Source organism: Neopsephotus bourkii, unplaced genomic scaffold (genome assembly GCF_033783945.1).
Source record: "Neopsephotus bourkii isolate Nb327-2 ecotype Australia unplaced genomic scaffold, CSIRO-AGI_Nbou_v1 NB_1749, whole genome shotgun sequence".
Classification (NCBI taxonomy): domain Eukaryota; kingdom Metazoa; phylum Chordata; class Aves; order Psittaciformes; family Psittacidae; genus Neopsephotus; species Neopsephotus bourkii.
In genome coordinates, this window is record NW_026902223.1 from 8,158,673 (window position 1) to 8,171,153 (window position 12,481).

A 12,481-nucleotide genomic window follows, 5' to 3' on the forward strand; every position below is an offset into this window, starting at 1 on the left:
GATTTCTGCTGGCTGATGGAAAGCAAAAATGCACTCAGAAACAAACAGCATTTTGAAAGACCTCTGCTGCTGTAACTCTCTTTACTAATATACTTGCTGATGGTTTTCTTGAATAATGTAAATGGTTATCCAAAAGAAAATGAATTGCACATATGGATGTGATATAATAATATATCTGAATCAAAATATGACTACTGCAGTAGCTGATATGTGCTACAGAATTTCTGCCCTGCCTCTCACAGTCTAATGTGAGAGAAAAGGTTTAAACTTTGTTGCAGACTCTCAGTATTTCTGTTGAAGTCCAGAATAAGAAAAAGACCAAAATAAGAAAGGGCTGCAAGATAAATGGAAAGAATTTGAGTTTGTGGTGTTTTTGTGTTCTCAGTGACTGTGGTTGCTGTCTGCCCCTCCAGCTTCCCCCAGATTTCTTCTGTGGCTTTCCAAGTAGGTTCATACAAAGCACAAGTTTTATAAGGTTCTCCAAAAGTTTGCTTCTGCATTGCAGCTCTTAATCTGGAAGTCAGACCAGTATCTACAAAGACAACCGATAGCTAGAGATACCCTGCCCTTTGCAAGCAGTCATATCAGGATCCATGGTATTCAGAATCTGGGAATGTGGCCCAATTCAGTATCTTAAATCAATCTATCATGTAGTAAAGTCTGGGGCTGCAAAGTACAGAGCTTGATTTGGTTCTAATTTCTCCCAAAATACATATGTTCAATTGAGTGTTTCAGGTTTGTTTTCCAGGGTTCGAAGCTTTCTTGGTCTCATTACTCCTCCCTTCCCCAGACCCCCTCGGCTGCTCAGTCTGGTGTGGGTATGAGGAACAGTCTTGAATTGTATTGCTCTGGTAACGAGAAGGCCAGAGGGAACCACAGAGGGATTTTGTCTCCAGCATTTTAATTGGAGAATCTCCTTTTCTTAATTATGGAAGAAACTCAGAAGTTGTGGTAATGGGGAAAAAAAAATGCCAGTTTTTTGTTAATTTATTTATTGTGCTCTTATTTTTCTATATTGAACTAAGATACCTAAGTTGATGTTTATGCCTCTGTTGTTCATGTATGTGATACTGCCTACAGAAGAAATGTATTTGAGTATCTTTTCCATCTCAGGTTTCTAATGTTATCTATCAGCTTGTTATTGATGCTACACTTAAATATTTTATTTGGCCCAGATTTACTTAGCAGAGATCCTTAGCCTGATAAAATCATGTTAGGTTGGAGCAAAGAAAAATCTGTATTTAAACATAGAAAAATTAAAAGTTCTAGCCGTATTTCAAGAAGTTTCACCATTGCAAAATAGATGGTACTACTTTACTTCCATTATAGGGCTATATCTTTAAAGGTGGCTTTATGCTTATGATGAGTAATGGAATAGTATGTGCTGTAAGATGGCCATCTGACACTGTGTCTCTGGCATGAAGATTTTCTGATTTTTAGGTGGGAAATGTTGCATCTCATCATGAAATCTCTTATTAGAGCCTGACAGAGCCACAGTTCTAGGAAATGAGGGGCTGGTTGTTTTTTGCAGTGTCTCAGCAACAATCTTTGCAATTCTATTAGGAAGAATGTATCATGGAAATAAGTGGCAAGAAAAAAGTTTTACTTTCAGAAGTCGTGTCATGCTTTAATTAAGGTTTTTATTAAGGTTCCTTAGTATGGGGTCTGATTCACCTTTCCTAAGTAGAGTCCAGTATATGTATTTGTATGGCAATCAGAGAAAGAACATTGGTAACACCAGAAAGCACTCTTCTGAAGTCACTGATCCCTTTCAGTGAGCTGTTTGGTTGTGTGGCACTTGAGGCTTCATGAACTGTTCAGCAGCTGGTTTCTCTCTTTTGGGACTGACCTGTACCAAGCTTTATACCCATGTCGAAATGAGATGGTGTTTATTTTTCCCCTTCTGTCCTTGTGGTCAGCTGTACTTAATTTTTAAATAGCACTGCTTGTTTTTCAGTAGCTTTATCTTTTCTACAGCTATGTTTATTTAATGATCCATTAGACAACTTTATAGACACATGGGTAAAATATGGATAAAATGATGTTAAACTTTATTCATGTGGCAGAAAAATAAGAAGGGTCTTCACATGTAAGTATGACTGCTGGTCACTTCCTAGTCTGAAATAACTGCTTCTCTTCCAGGGTGTTCCAGAAGATCTGTTGTTTTTCTATAAACATATCCAAAACGGTGGCGAAGTCTTTCGAGTAAACCATTGCCTCCTGCTGTACCGTTACCATCCACAGGCTGCTACTCACTCCGTCCTAGAGTAAGTTGCATTGTCTTGGTAGAACTTAAAGCTTAGCTTCATCTTGGATGATTGGCAGCAAAGATGTGTAGTCTCTTCAAGGCATCACATGGCAAAATAATTACCAGTTTGAGTTTAATGACTTGCTAGTTTTTTAAAACGAGGCTAGAAAACAAGCATGACTTAATATTTTGGTAGTACCCTCTTTGGTGTAAGGTGGTGTTGCTGTAATTTGTTTTTTGAGTAACATACTGTAATGCTGTACTTGAAAAGCTGAACTGAAATCTTGGTGCAGATGCTGCTGCCCACGCGCTGTCAGTGTACCTGGCTTAATGATGTCATGAGGCTGGGATGGAGTTAACATTTGACATGTTAACGTTGGACAAATATGCTAAGTTGTTGTCTCATCTTTGCAACTGTTCTTGAAATAATTTTACAACAGGTATCATAAGAGCCATGGAGCATTTTTGGGACTGCATTACAGGAGTACTTCCATTGCTTTAGCTGAGGCTCTGTAGCTGAGCATGTGAGATCCTGGGATCTGCCTGAATACCCTTGCTGGTTATCTAAAGCATCTGAGTTTCTTACATTCAAAGCAGATTAAGAATACTTTTGTCTGATTATGTGTCTCATCTGCTGCACATGGCAAAAGCAAGCAGTGAAGCAGTAACTTCTCCAATACTTTGAACACAGTTGCAAGAATGTGTTTGAAATATATCATAGCGGTAAAATTTTATTGGGATTTTTAATGTGCAGGGATTTGATTCTCCTGTTTTTTGCCATGTGAACCATAATGTAAAAAAAAAATCATTTTAATTTTACAGCCTAATTTCAAAGTGAACTGTCTCAGTTTGAAAGAAGTAAACAGAAACTTGCACTACCAACAGAAACCTCCTTTTGAAAAATAACCAAACAAGCCTAAACTTTTCATCTGATAATGTGCTGCATTTACATATATTATTTTCCTTTTTTAAAAGGTCTAAACCATCTAAATCAGATAAGGATGTTTGAAATACACCTGAGGATGTTTAGGAGTAATTATCTCAGGTGCTTCCTTGTAAGCTGTTGCCTACTGCTTTTACAGTGCTGGCCTGCCTTGCAGAACACATTAAATTGTGGATTGCTTGTTCCAGTACATGCTCATTTCACCCATCAAGGTGTTTGTTGTGATCGGATGTCCTGCAAGCTGAGCCAAAGTTGTATCTTTCTCTTGCTCATTGGCACTGGTGAAAGATTATGCAAGTTTCACTGCTCTTTAGGGGTCCCATTCCAGAATCATGGTAGTAATTAAGTGAACAGTATTCTTACTGATTAATGATATAAACACACTTTTTAGTCCTATTTGTACAGCTTTGTAGAACTGGCTAGTGAAACTAAACATTTTTGTGTGCATTTTAGTTGTATATCACAATATTGTATTACTGTAAATACCATAGTAAGCATAAATACCACATATGTATATAAAATCATTTAAGTCTGAAAGAGTCATTCCAAGCAAATGGAAGATATTATTTGCATTTTACAGACAGATATGAGGTGAATTATTTTGCCTTTTATTGGTGTTTAAATGTAAGGGGCTTTTTTTCCCCCTTTTGGTGTGTGATCATTTTGGCAGTTAGTTCCAAGCTTTTCAGCCACGCATCATGGGATGCTCGAACTCTTGGAAGCCTGTTGCATGTGTCTGTGGGAAAGCATCTTATTCTTGGAAATGAGTTTGTTTTGAATTTACTGCAAGCTGTTGCTTATTCAGATCTACAAGGTTGTGTGGCACAAGCACCCTGAATTACAACATACTGCGAGAATGTGGAAATACTGTAAGCTGTTTCAGATGTGCAGCTTGGATGTCCAAATTGGCGCCTTTGCCGTCTCATTCTAAGAAGTCAGGATAGCCATTCTTCCTCTCAGCTTCATGCTGGTACTGCTGCAATTAACATTTTGTGCACACTTTCAGTATAAGGTTGTGTAACATCTCTCCTTGTTGGCTTGTTCCCCTGTTTGTTGCCTAAGTCGAGCAGGGCTGGCCAGTATTTGTTTCTGAAGACTGAGGTGAGTGTTGAGCAAAAAGAAATCAATGGGCTCATCACAAAGGTTTAAGCTTATAATTTGTATCTGGTCTTTCCTGCTTTGCTTTTTGGTTGCCCCACCTTATTTAATGCATCTTTTCCAGAAGTCTTCTTTTTATGATGTGCTTTGAGCAGTCTTCTGTGGCATTTTTCCTTTTGCCATTGGCCTATGTTGTCTTTGAATTTTCAGAATTGGTGGAGAGCTGGATTTGGGAGTACTGACTCACCAACTAGATTGATATCTTGTCTGAAATCAAAGTGATGCTTATAGGAAACTTGATTATTTATCTATCTTTAGTATCAGTTTATGCCTAGTTTCAATCTTAGAAAACTAGAGTTGTTAATAGGACTTGTCTATAGAAAAGGCACGTGATTCAATCCTTCCTGCAAAGACAACAGTCACTTGTAGCCTATTACGGGCAGATTTTGAGTGTCTTTCATTACTGTTCAGGGGAAAAAATGCCTGATTTTCGCATTTTCAGACTTCCTAAAATATCTATAAAGCTGCTTGCCAAGCAGCGTTTAGTTCTTTAGTATGTATAATTGTCAACGCTAATGATTTTCAGGTCATTTCCTATGATTAGTATCCTTCTGGAACAAATACCTAGAGGTGAAAGTATCTGTGAAGCAGGAAACGAGATCTTATTTGCATTCTCCCTTACCCTGGAGGCATCAGACCATGTTATTAAATGTTTGGGTGTGTGACAGAATCTGGATGAAGTGCAGTGTCTATATTTAGGTTTCATTAGGTGCATACAGAAATATAACCGTTCTCATTGTAATTTCATCTAAACTTTATCATGGATACCTGCTCAGTGGGAGTGAGCAGTGTAAGTTTTGAGAAACTTCTCTTCAGCCAGGAATTTACAACACACATATTGTATCTTTTAGATCTAAATCATTTTATCTCACATTACAGCTTGTATCCTAGGGCTGTGTGTACTTTGTGCTACACAGCTACATTACACTGATTTGATACAATATAAGAGCTGGCTTTATAGTGTGAGTACTATAGAAAAAAAGTTTGGTGTATAATAGAAACATTGTAAAATTCATAGATTTTTATCTTATCAAGGGGAGAAAAAGGGAACTGTATATAAAACAATGTACCTCATTGCAAGATGAAAGCTAGCTTGGAACAGCATGAGCAATATCACTGCTTGTCTTTAGGTAGTATTGCGTATGAAGACAGGCAGTTGGGGCAGATAGCTGATCTTTGCCACAGTTTACAAGCTTCTGGTCAAGAGAAATTGAATACATGCAGACAATAAGGTTTGTACCTTCTGTCTGAGATTCGGGCAGTTTCCTTTTATGCAGCAAATGTGAAGTGCCTTTACAAGACTCACAGTAATTTCATATGCTGTGCATTCAGAGCAAGTGTAATATTGTAAGAGCTTGTTCTGCAGAAATAACCAAAATTACATCATCTATTGAAACCATCTGGTTTCAGGCATTAGAAGCTTCCAGTGTCATCTAAGTGAAGGGGAACAGGCACTTGATCTGAAGCATGTATTTGTTTGTTTCAGAGGTACTCTGAGGCATGGGTCTCGTATCGCTGATGAGCACAGGAACGCCTGCTTCATTTCCTGCAAAAACATCCCAAAATAGGCAAGAGAGGAATAGTGTAACATATTCTTGCCCAACTGAAATGAAGATGAGGTCAACTGCATTTTTATCATCTATGCTTGCGTTTGGCACTTCAATTAAACATGGAAACTAATGACCTCATTAGATTCTTGAAAAGTAAATGGCATTAACATTGATAGTCTCTGTCTTTCTTAATAAGCCTTTCATGAAAAATAGGCCACAATGCAAACCATGCCTCAGTTAATGACCCATGACCTGAAGATGAACTCGGACATTAATAGAACCTATTAACACAGTGTAAATGTAATAACTCAGTGGAATGATACAGTCCAGCAATTAATAAGTTCACATGAAGTTCAACGGAACAACAGCGACCAAAAAAATCCAGTTTATTTACCAGTATGGACAAGGTTCAAATGGGATTCATTCCCGAATTTCCTGTGGATTGCAAGAACCTTGAATTCTGCGTGCAAAGCTGGCTATAATCTGTTCTTTTAGCTCTCACTGTGATTAAGAAGTTCTCTGTTCTTCCACCTCTGGTTTATCTATCAGGTGAGGTTCACCAAAGATAGAGAACTCTGTTACCCTGCTGTGAATAAAAAGGCAGTGGAAGAGGCCATTCGTTTGAATAGCTCCTCTTCCTGTCTGGTGTTACCTGAGTGGCATGTGGGACCAATGCATATAGAAAAGGTCAGATCTACAGATTTATGGTATTACCGTGAATGGTAATCAATGCCTGAAATTCCAGCACAGTTTAGGATATTTGGCTTGTATTTGTGCATTTCTCAAGTACTTGTACATCTGTCTTTGCTCTGTTGATTCACTTATGTAGCCTCACTGGGGGAAGGAGGGGAAAGGCAGTCAAGCAATATGGCGAGGTTTCACTGAGCTCAGACATTAAATCATATAGCTTTTATTGTCACATTATCTTTCATTTCAAAATAGGAGTGGAGCAGATGTTTCTAGACTCCTGTATTCAGTCAGTAGGTCAAAACACATTTTAACAGAGCTCCATTGTTACTTGGGTGGATGGTATGGTAATAACTACTTGGGACTGAGGAACACCACACTTCATAATCATTCTCACCCACTTCATGAATACCCTCGTTTCACTCCTGCAGAATTTTGGCTCCTCTTCTTCCTTGCAGACTACCTAACTGATGAGTATTGAGGGGCCATAGCAAGTGAGATCTTAGGAAAATTCTGTAAGCCATAAGAATGTTTTTCCAAGTAGAAAAATAGATACTTCTGAGTAAAGTAAAAAGCAACAAGGAAATTAAAGAAATGGGAAGAATAATGTACTTTAAGACTTTGGGTGCAGAAGGAGTATTAGGATGTGGGAGCAAACTCTACAGTCAGAAGAATGTGTATCCCACCTTGAGGCTGAGGAAAACCTTGTTAACTCCATACAGGCAATGAAATGAAAGGCTATGGGGAAAGTGCTTACTTTAATCCTTCCTGACATGGGTAGGAAAAGCAGCTTTCATTGGGATGATGCAGAGCAATGATACCTCCTGGGTTTTGCTGGTGGCTATGAATATGTAATAATGCAAAATCTGAAAATAGCTGTGAGAATCATCTCTGAGCAGTGGTTTGTACAACTTCTAGATCGTTTCAGGCATTTTCTTTAATCATCCTTTGCACGTTGCTACAGTTCCTGCCTGTTGCACCTGCACTGGCTCTTAAAGGATGGGAAAATGGCATTCCCTTATCCCTCAAGGCAGGAATCCCAGTTATCTATTCAGGAAACATCAAAAATACGGCAAATTAGGTGAACTGGAAACCTGAAGGGGGCAACTGAAACTCCTCCTTCTGACACCTTTTTGTTTCAACACGAGATGTATTGTTAGTGCAGAGCAAGATTTCACAAAGATTAAGTCTGTGATTGTCACCCTAAAGCTCACTCACAAATTATCCCCTTAGTTCTATGATGAACTGATGATCTTGGCTTGTACTGTTAAAAGTATTTCAAGGTTAACTCAAGACTACAAAGAGTGATGCAAGCGAAAAATCACAAGTGCTGGGTATATATTGGCTTCATTGTCACAACCCAAAATAGGTGTTTAAGAAAGCAGTTTATTGGTGCTTAGATAAAGCTGTCTGTATTTGTATTTGAACAAGGATCCAGTTAATTTGGGGTGTAATAACTTTCATATCCTTTCATTTCTGAGTGAAATTCCCTTAGGTGCTTTCCCCACTCACATTTCTCAATATAATATTTATAGATAAGATTGAGTCAGTAAACTTGTTTCAGTCTGAAATCTTTGTGGATGATTTCCAGCAATGAGAATCGGTCTGCTTGAATTTTACCTCTGTGGGGACTTGTGTGGAACATAGTCACCGATCACCTAGGCAGCAAATGCATATTGTCTGGAAGCCATCAATACTGCATGTACGGGGACATCTCCATGACAATTAGAAACGTTTTGTGTGTGCCTGGATGTAGAGATTCCAGTGTTTACCCTACAACTAATAGTTGATAATTCCTTTTATACCTTGTACGGTTGCCTATTTTTTCTTCAGCTTTCTTTACTTCGCAAACTCAAGTGGAAAAGAAACTTGCTGGTGTCACTCAACAGAGCAGATTCTGAAGTACCCCTGGAATGTTATCCTTCTGAAGTTACATTTCAAAGTAAAATCACTTTTAAAACCTTTCCATTTACGTGTAAAGCAGTAATATTCCTTTTTAGAATCTAGCAGAAGCTCAAAAATTTCCAGTAAAGTGATCCTGGAAAAATACTTGTCCTTCATATGTCTTTCGTTTAACTTTCCTTCTGGGAATATAGTATGCTCTAATGTATATGGAAAAAGGCAAGTGTCAAAGGATGCCAGCAGCAGCTAAAGCTTTGCAGCAGGAATGTAGCTTGTGGTTGCATTAGGAGGGATTTGCAATCCAATCCAAGATCTTTTTTCCTCCACTAGTCGAAGTGCTGGTGCATGGCCGCAGTCCTCAAAATGGTGTGGAAATTTTATATGGAGTAGCTGTTCTTCCTGGGTACGTCCATTTGCGTGTCAAGTTCTTTCCAAGTTATCGCACTGTGATCAGTGATGAGGTGCTAAGCAGGATTTGGCTGTGCTCAGAGCTCGCACGCTGAAGTGGGCTCTCTGGAGCTCACTAATAATCCCAGCAGGAATCTGTGTATGTAGTACGATGAGGGGTGCATGTTCCTCAAACCAGAGCTCAGGGTTGTGAAGGAATGATGCAAATAAAAACACAAAATTCTTATTGAAATATTAGAGAGGTTTGTAACAGACTTTTGGGAACAAATTTGGTTACCTGTTAATCTCAGTAACCTCAAATATTATATGTGTACCTCAGAGGTGTATTTCAAAGGAATAATTTGGAATAATAAATCTGGTCCAGGACTTTGTGAAATTTGATAATCTGTTTCATAGAAGTCAGATGTTACTGCAGTGCTGGGCCATCAGACATCTCTAGCCATCGTGCCCATGTATTTTTACTTATGAAATAGAACCAAACTTGGTGTAATGATAACAGGATTGTGGATAATCTGAACTGCAACTAGGAGGAGCAGACTGATCCATGGATAAGGGTGGGTGATCTGACAGCAGGTCACTGACAGGTGACTGACAGCAGCATCCCTGTAGTTGTTCCTATCTGCCTACCCACCTGGACAGTTTAGATCCTCAATATCAAGAACAGTTGAATAGATTTTGATGTGACTGACAGCAGCATCCCTGTAGTTGTTCCTGTCTGCCTACCCACCTGGACAGTTTAGATCCTTAATATCCAGAACAGTTGAATAGATTTTGATTTTCCTATAAAATCTGCTGCACTTACAGATCTGAAGTAGTTCACAGTAGCTGCTGTGTGATAACCTGTGCTGACTCATGAATCAGAAGTCTTACTTGAAACAGGAAAAAACAACATAGTCTTTGAGTATTTTGGTGTTTAAATTCCATACTACCTTGATATAGTCGGACGACACTGAAGCTCAAGGTTGAACTGTGGAGAAGGGGTATTGGTAGGAAAACTGCGTGCTTCCCAAGACAAAGAAAACCATTGGCAGCTTTAGGATCTCACAGAAAACTACTAGGGATTGGTTTTTTTTCTGGTGCTGCTTTAACTAATTCCAACATCTCATTTCTTGGATCAGGGGGGATGTATTACAAATTGTAGAACAAGTTGTAACAATTCTCACGAAGTGTGTTGTGTTCTGTCATGATAAAGCAAATGGGGAAAACTCTTTGAAGAAGTGCTTTCAGAAAGGAAAGGCAATTAGGTGTTTATCAGAATTACCTATGACAGGCATTTTCAAGTCAGGGTACCTTGTTCAAGAGATGTAGATAAGAAATATTCACCCAGTCAAGCCATAAATTGAGGAAATCAATTTATTGTATCTAGAAAACTGTTCAAGGATGAGAAGTTCCTAATTAATGAATCTTAAATGTGTTGTGTCTATATGCATATAGGTATAGAATAATGCTAAAAGTTTTGGGGATCAAAATCTTCTCCTTTTCTAACCCTTCAGGGGAACCATTTGGAATCACCGAGTCAGGTTTCTTGAAGACAGAGTCCTCAGCTCCTGGACATCATTCACCATTTGGAATGCCGGCAAGCAAGGCAAGAAGCTCTACCGAAGCTTGTCACCAGCTAATCGGAAAAAGGTAAGCTAGGAAGAGTGGGTAAATCTGTACAAATCATTTCCTCCTCTTTCATATGCCTCCTTGCTGCGAACATATTGTAGGGAAATTCTCACAAGATATTTTGTCCCCAGACTGCTAGTTGAGGATTAATATAATTCTTATTTTTCTACATAATGTATATTTAAATGCTGTATTACTTTATTTAGAGAGTGTGGTGTGTATGTGGAACAACACACGTACCCATGTTCCTGCTTGCTGGTGACTGAGCACAGTAATAGATTAGACAAGTGTCTTAGTTTATGGCCTGCTGCTGTGTAACTAGCCGTGTAGTAGCTAGGTTCACAAGGTGAGTAGAATAACTCTATTTGTATGGTAAAATACCAGACTACCTTATCCAGGGTTATTCATACATGTATAACAGTTGCCTAGCTCCTAAAGTGGATACTGGACAGATCCCTATTGGATGCTCATCATCCTGGTTTGAATTATGAGGAGCAGTTCTACTGTAACTCCCTTTTGAAAAGCTTGATTCTTTAAAAATAGGGATGGGGCGAACAGGCAAGTAGAAACTCTTGTACGTGACTGTCTAACTCTGTTTGCAATCAGTTGAAGACATGGAGGTTACTTGGATTTGGCAATAGCAGATATTTCTCAGGAGAGGTTTGTCTGAGAGTTTAAACGCCTTTTATAGCACTTTTTTTTCTGTAATAACTTTTTGGTAGATAAATGCTTTAGGGCTAATGTCAAATGGCTGTTTCTTATAAAGAGCCCCATAACATTCATTTTATTACTGAATGTGTTTTCTCAAAAATGCGGATGGGAAGACAAAATGACAAATATATATATAAAAACCTGATTAATGTTGTGGCCCTCAGACCACACACATGTGAATCAGAATAAAGTAGTTTTGTAAACCCATAGTTGAAATGAATGGACCTGGGGACACTCATACAGTAAATAGACAATTCACCATAAATGAACCTGAATTTCCTGCTTGATACTCCAGTGCGACCCCTCTTTCATTGCCATCACGTGGCATGAAGAAAGAAGGTTCAGTGCTGGGTGTGTCTCATCAGTTACGCCACTCAAAGAGGACAGAACAGTCCATTAAATGTAATGAGTTACCTCGCTCATGCAGTGCAGGGTGCCTGGACTTCGGGGCTGTGGAAATGTTCCCTTTCGCTAGTATTTTGCAGAGCACTTTGGGAATTCCACTAACTTGCTACCAACCATTGCATTTTTCTCTGTGCAAAATGACAAGGATTGGAAAATTCAGTTCCAGGGGAAAAGATGACAGCTTGAAAAAATAGATGGTACTGGTTTTGTAGCAGTGTCTCACCCTCTGAGGGGGTGGGGTTTTGGGGGGTTTGTTTTGTTTTGTAGGTTTTATTTGTGCCAAGCCAAAATGGAGACTGATATTAAGATACAACACCTCTCTAGCTTTGGGTAACATTTGCCACCTACTTTTATAGGTGACTCATTCAGGACTTATCATTGTGTTTGCTGAACAGGATGTAAATTTGAAGATGTCACTGCAGAGATGATAAAATGGGCAAGAGAAAAATAATACTGATGTGGTTTTGCCATTTTTCTGCCAAAGAGCCACATCTTACCTCTCCTTCAGCAAGAAACAGCCGTCATTCCCGGTGTGCTAGCACTGACAGTGTGGTTCTAATTAACTGGATCTTGACGTGCTTTCCAGCTGACCTTTACATAACGTTTGCTTTGGCAGTGTTGCAGGCCGTGATACTGTTTTGCTTCTGTCAAGGTTACAACTGCACATATTCCAGTATGCTTTAGTTTGATACTGAAATACTGCATTGAGCACTAACCCATTCATTACTGGATACTATAGCAGACACATTGAGCAAGCTTACACGCCAGACACGACTGCACATGCCAAGTATGACTCATTTTGCAAATGTACTGCAGAAAACTGCTGCTAAAATGCAGTCACAGCCTGATGCTCAATACCTT

The 12,481-nt window shown here is 38.9% G+C and overlaps 1 protein-coding gene across 5 annotated transcripts in view; it reads left to right on the plus strand.

Moving 5' to 3' along the window:
• B3GNTL1 (UDP-GlcNAc:betaGal beta-1,3-N-acetylglucosaminyltransferase like 1) overlaps positions 1-12,481 on the plus strand; it is a 117,405-nt gene that overhangs the window by 92,408 nt on the left and 12,516 nt on the right. For all 5 annotated transcript variants that reach the window (XM_061376974.1, XM_061376973.1, XM_061376975.1 and 2 more), the window contains 2 exons: positions 2,143-2,267; positions 10,390-10,525. In XM_061376974.1, the coding sequence (XP_061232958.1) occupies positions 2,143-2,267; positions 10,390-10,525 (261 nt within the window). The remainder of the gene's footprint in view (positions 1-2,142; positions 2,268-10,389; positions 10,526-12,481) is intronic.